We start from the raw sequence: 6,437 nt of genomic DNA, 5'->3' as shown, positions 1-6,437 counted from the left end.
GCCCACCCAGTAGAGCTAGAGCGCTAAAAATGGCACCAATCGACTCGCCAGCATCTAATCTTACTTTCCCAACACTCACTTGACCTCTCAAGGTCATGCGATGACCTAAGGTCATTTGTGGGCTATGTCGAAAATACACTTGCACAGCAGTTTTCGAGTCGATGGATTGACCGAATTCCAAATCAAAGCACATCATCGGGCAGCCCATAGGCCGTAGTAACTTTCCTTGAAAACCGCTTTTCGATATGTGACCCGAATCTGGGCTGAATCCGGGCTGCGACGTATTGAGTGTCGTTTATTTGCACATTTTGACCTGCCGAGGTCAAACGGGGTCACATATCGAAAAGCGGTTTTTAAGGAAAGTTACTTAGGCCTATGGGCTACCCGATGATGTGCTTTGATTTGGAATTCGGTCAATCTATCTACTCGAAAACTGCTGTGCAAGTGTATTTTCGACATAGCCCACAAATGACCTTAGGTCATCGCATGACCTTGAGAGGTCAAATGAGTGTTGGGAAAGTAAGATTAGATGCTGGCGAGTCGATTCGGGCCATTTTTAGCGCTTTAGCTCTACTGGGTGGGCCACAATCTGCTGTGCAAATTTGGGCCACGTGACCTTTGCTGACCTCTGTATGTCAAACGGCTGGGAGTGCCACCGAATGACTTGGACTGTGGATTGGGCATGTCATGGCCTACATTGTGTGCGAGTTGTAGCTTGATCGGAGGTGTCCCGAATCTGGGCTGAATCCGGGCTGCGACGTATTGAGTGTCGTTTATTTGCACATTTTGACCTGCCGAGGTCAAACGGGGTCACATAGCGAAAAGCGGTTTTTAAGGAAAGTTACTACGGCCTATGGGCTACCCGATGATGTGCTTTCGTTTGGAATTCGGTCAATCCATCTACTCGAAAACTGCTGTGCAAGTGTATTTTCGACATAGCCCACAAATGACCTTAGGTCATCGCATGACGTTGAGAGGTCAAATGAGTGTTGGGAAAGTAAGATTAGATGCTGGCGAGTCGATTGGTGCCATTTTTAGCGCTCTAGCTCTACTGGGTGGGCCACAATCTGCTGTGCAAATTTGGGCCACGTGACCTTTGCTGACCTCTGTAGGTCAAACGGCTGGGAGTGCCACCGAATGACTTGGACTGTGGATTGGGCATGTCATGGCCTACATTGTGTGCGAGTTTCAGCTTGATCGGAGGTGTCCCGAATCTGGGCTGAATCCGGGCTGCGACGTATTGAGTGTCGTTTATTTGCACATTTTGACCTGCCGAGGTCAAACGGGGTCACATATCGAAAAGCGGTTTTTAAGGAAAATTACTACGGCCTATGGGCTACCCGATGATGTGCTTTGATTTGGAATTCGGTCAATCCATCTACTCGAAAACTGCTGTGCAATTGTATTTTCGACATAGCCCACAAATGACCTTAGGTCATCGCATGACCTTGAGAGGTCAAATGAGTGTTGGGAAAGTAAGATTAGATGCTGTCGAGTCGATTGGGGCCATTTTTAGCGCTCTAGCTCTACTGGGTGGGCCACAATCTGCTGTGCAAATTTGGGCCACGTGACCTTTTCTGACCTCTGTAGGTCAAACGGCTGGGAGTGCCACCGAATGACTTGGACTGTGGATTGGGCATGTCATGGCCTACATTGTGTGCGAGTTTCAGCTTAATCGGAGGTGTCCCGAATCTGGGCTGAATCCGGGCTGCGACGTATTGAGTGTCGTTTATTTGCACATTTTGACCTGCCGAGGTCAAACGGGGTCACATATCGAAAAGCGGTTTTTAAGGAAAGTTACTACGGCCTATGGGCTACCCGCTGATGTGCTTTGATTTGGAATTTGGTCAATCCATCTACTCGAAAACTGCTGTGCAAGTGTATTTTCGACATAGCCTACAAATGACCTTAGGTCATCGCATGACCTTGAGAGGTCAAATAAGTGTTAGGAAAGTAAGATTAGATGCTGGCGAGTCGATTGGTGCCATTTTTAGCGCTCTAGCTCTACTGGGTAAGCCACAATCTGCTGTGCAAATTTGGGCCACATGACCTTTGCTGACCTCTGTAGGTCAAACGGCTGAGAGTGCCACCGAATGACTTGGACTGTGGATTAGGCATGTCATGGCCTACATTGTGTTCGAGTTTCAGCTTGATCGCAGGTGTCCCGAATCTGGAGTGAATCCGGGCTGCGACATATTGAGTGTCGTTTATTTGCACATTTTGACCTGCCGAGGTCAAACGGGGTCACATAGCGAAAAGCGGTTTTTAAGGAAAGTTACTACGGCCTATGGGCTACCCGATGATGTGCTTTGGTTTGGAATTCGGTCAATCCATCTACTCGAAAACTGCTGTGCAAGTGTATTTTCGACATAGCCCACAAATGACCTTAGGTCATCGCATGACCTTGAGAGGTCAAATAAGTGTTGGGAAAGTAAGATTAGATGCTGGCGAGTCGATTGGTGCCATTTTTAGCGCTCTAGCTCTACTGGGTAAGCCACAATCTGCTGTGCAAATTTGGGCCACGTGACCTTTGCTGACCTCTGTAGGTCAAACGGCTGAGAGTGCCACCGAATGACTTGGACTGTGGATTGGGCATGTCATGGCCTACATTGTGTGCGAGGTTCAGCTTGATCGGAGGTGTCCCGAATCTGGGCTGATTCCGGGCTGCGACGTATTGAGTGTCGTTTATTTGCACATTTTGACCTGCCGAGGTCAAACGGGGTCACATATCGAAAAGCGGTTTTTAAGGAAATTTACTACGGCCTATGAGCTACCCGATGATGTGCTTTGATTTGGAATTCGGTCAATCCATCTACTCGAAAACTGCTGTGCAATTGTATTTTCGACATAGCCCACAAATGACCTTAGGTCATCGCATGACCTTGAGAGGTCAAATGAGTGTTGGGAAAGTAAGATTAGATGCTGTCGAGTCGATTGGGGCCATTTTTAGCGCTCTAGCTCTACTGGGTGGGCCACAATCTGCTGTGCAAATTTGGGCCACGTGACTTTTGCTGACCTCTGTAGGTCAAACGGCTGGGAGTGCCACCGAATGACTTGGACTGTGGATTGGGCATGTCATGGCCTACATTGTGTGCGAGTTTCAGCTTGATCGCAGGTGTCCCGAATCTGGGCTGAATCCGGGCTGTGACGTATTGAGTGTCGTTTATTTGCACATTTTGACCTGCCGAGGTCAAACGGGGTCACATATCGAAAAGCGGTTTTTAAGGAAAGTTACTACGGCCTATGGGCTACCCGCTGATGTGCTTTGATTTGGAATTCGGTCAATCCATCTACTCGAAAACTGCTGTGCAAGTGTATTTTCGACATAGCCCACAAATGACCTTTGGTCATCGCATGACCTTGAGAGGTCAAATGAGTGGTTGGAAAGTAAGATTAGATGCTGGCGAGTCGATTGGTGCCATTTTTAGCGCTCTACCTCTACTGGGTGGGCCACAATCTGCTGTGCAAATTTGGGCCACGTGACCTTTGCTGACCTCTGTAGGTCAAACGGCTGGGAGTGCCACCGAATGACTTTAACTGTGGATTGGGCATGTCATGGCCTACATTGTGTGCGAGTTTCAGCTTGATCAGAGCTGTCCCGAATCTGGGCTGAATCCGGGCTGAATCTGGGCTGAATATGGGCTGTCTTGATCAACATCACAGAAGACTCCTTTTCAAAGAGCACGATTGGATACGTTTCATTTGCATAACCCGACGGCATATGCAAAGTTTCCTCTGGCTGTCCCTAGATGGCACTAGTGGTAAACGCCTGAAACTACGCTGTGCCGCAGTACATCCGAATAACGATAACACCCGCGTTGAAGTCGCCAAACATGGGATTAGGCATTTCTTCACAGTCAATCGATATAAAGTGGCCGTAAACGTCTCAGCAACCCCTCGGAGACGATAACTTCAGTGCAAATGACTCTAGAATAGCAATAATACGATCAACAGTCGAGGTCGCCGGCCGACCGATGCTGCGACATTACATCATACACGTTACACATTCGGGTAACCGATTCAGCCGTGTGTAACATAGCCACACCGTCAACAGATGCGGCTCTCAGGCGTCAAAACAGGCTGGTCATGGTACTGAGTGCCGACAGTCAGCCCAGCGGCCACCGATAGCCAGGAGAGGAATTACGGGCACCGCACATCTGGCGCCGGTGTCGATACAGACTTTCACTAGCGGGAGATGTGATCCGCCAGAGGTTGCATGAGCTGAACCGCTGAACGTTACAAGCAAGTAGTGCAGGAATGTTGGCCATGGTGCCTTCAGTAAATGGATATCCTCGTTCTTAAAGAAGCTTATTATTTAACTTAAATGAATAAAATAAACTAAATTAATTTAAATTATATTAACTTTCATATTTTTCTATTCCAAACTATACTAGCTAGACCAAAAGTCAAATACGTAGTTCCACCCTGGTTCCGTCTCCCTGTCCACCGTCTATCGCAATGCACCCTCATCTCTCCCTGTCAGCCCGCCGGCCTCATCCTGCTGCAGAGAGGTGCCGTGTGCCGGGGCGGCGGCAGAAGTGATTGGACTCGCGTGCCGCCGCTCCGCTGCCCCGGCCGGCGCCGTCGCTCAGTCCAATCGCCTCTGACGCCGTCCCGCCGGCCTCTCTTGCAGGATGAGGCCGCTTCTCCCGGCCCCGCCGCCGCCGCTGCTGCTACTGGTGCTGCTCGCTCCGCTGCTGACCTGCGCCGCGGCTCAGGGTGGCTACATCCCGCCTGCTCAGAGCCCGACTACGAACGGAGGCGGCCAGTGCGCCCCGGCCGGAACCCGGACACAGTACAGAACCGAGTTCGTGACCGAGACCCAGTACCAGCAGGTGACCGTGCCGGTGGTGCAGCTGGTCACCAGGACACAGATCATCACTCGTCCGGTCCTCTCAGAAGTAGTGCGCACCTCCCTGGTGCTCAGCACGGCTGTGATACCTCGTGAGGTGCTGCGTACTACCCTACTGGTGCAGCTCGTCACCAGGACACAGACGGTGCCGGGCGCCCGCCGCCGCGTCACCAGCACCACACAGCGCCTAGTGGTGCGCACACAGCTGCTGCAGCGGCTCCGCACTGTTGAAACCACCCTGGTGCGGCCGACGACCATCCTACGAACGGCGGTAGCCACCAGCGTACAACTGGTGTCAGTGGATGTTCCGCGTGTCCAGGTGGTGACCCAGCGTCAGCAGGTGGCCGGACCGGTGGTGACGCTGACGCAGACACAGCAGCGGCTGCGCACCAGGCTGGTGACACAGTCAGCGGCACCGGTGGTGAGCACACTGGTGGTGCAGGATCAGCGCATCATCACCAGTCAGGTGGTCGTCCCGGGCGCGGTGCGCACCTCCACACAACTGGTACCTTCCACGCAGGTGATCCCGGTGCAGTCTGTGGTGCAGGTGCCTCAGGTGGACACAGTCCAGGTGACCGCCACCCGTCAGTTCGAACGCACCCTCTCCCAGACCTTCACATTGCGTCAGACGGTGGTGCAGGAGGCAGTGAGCACGCGCCTGGTGCCCTCGGAGGTGGTGCAGACACGGGTGGTGCCCGTGACGCGCACCCAGCAGCAGCTGAACACGCGACTGGTGACGGTGCAGCAGCCGGCCGCTCCAGTGACAAGAACCTCGCTCAGCACCCAACTGCAGCTGGTGACGGCGCCCGGGCGGACTGTGGCCGTGACACGCACACAGCTGGTGCAGCAGCTGGTGACACGGGAGGTGGTGCAGACGCAGGTGGTGCCGCAGGTGGTGCAACGGACAGTCACGGTCACCCAGCCCTGCCAGACCGGCGGAGGAATCGACATCAGGGGCGGCGGACAGGCGCTCAGACCTGGTCTGGGCGGCGGAGCTATTAGAGGAGGTGGTATTATTGGAGGCGGAAGAGGCGTCATTGGAGGCGGTATCGTAGGAGGTGGCGGAGGATATGGAACGGTGGCAGCAGCTGCGACGAGCGGTGGTGCCGGCAACCACAATTATGGATGAAATTATTTTGGCTCGCTGCTCGCTGCGCTTATCGCACACGTTTCGAAGTGAGCGATCTTAAAGGAAGCTCGTAGGTGCCTTTTATTACGGAGCGAGCGAAGCGAGCGTAGTCTTTCCTTAGATTAACGGAAATTTCTGAGTATGAGCGGCCGGCCGGCCGGCCGGCCGGCCGGCCGTGGTCACGCTTTTGCGAGGCTTATATCTCAGCAACCACTTGACCGATTTACACGCGGTAATTTTTGTAGGGTAGCTTCATTCCTTCTACCAAGTATTGGACTATTCCCGATGCATGTGGGTGACCCCTTATGCACGTGCCACGTGCAAAACGAAGAGGTGTCACTTTTGTAATTGTTGCAATATCTCGGTAACTACTTGGCCGATTGCGCTGAAAGTTGGCATGTAGGTAGGCACCCACTAGGCACTGCATATACATGTGCCAGAGTTGGGGTGCTGCTG

General features: G+C 52.7%; 1 protein-coding gene across 1 annotated transcript; it reads left to right on the top strand.

The window, feature by feature from the left end:
• Window positions 1–4,634: 4,634 nt before the first annotated feature.
• LOC122384985 (MHC class II regulatory factor RFX1-like) lies at window positions 4,635–5,981 on the top strand. The gene has a single exon (XM_043372869.1). The coding sequence runs from the start codon at window positions 4,635–4,637 to the stop codon at window positions 5,979–5,981; it is 1,347 nt and encodes a 448-aa protein (XP_043228804.1).
• Window positions 5,982–6,437: the final 456 nt, after the last annotated feature.

The sequence above is a fragment of the Amphibalanus amphitrite genome, unplaced genomic scaffold (assembly GCF_019059575.1).
Source record: "Amphibalanus amphitrite isolate SeventyFive unplaced genomic scaffold, NRLGWU_Aamphi_draft 000205F_arrow, whole genome shotgun sequence".
NCBI classification, from domain to species: domain Eukaryota; kingdom Metazoa; phylum Arthropoda; class Thecostraca; order Balanomorpha; family Balanidae; genus Amphibalanus; species Amphibalanus amphitrite.
The sequence above is the reverse complement of the archived record's forward strand: the minus strand, read 5'-3'. Positions and strand labels throughout refer to the sequence as shown.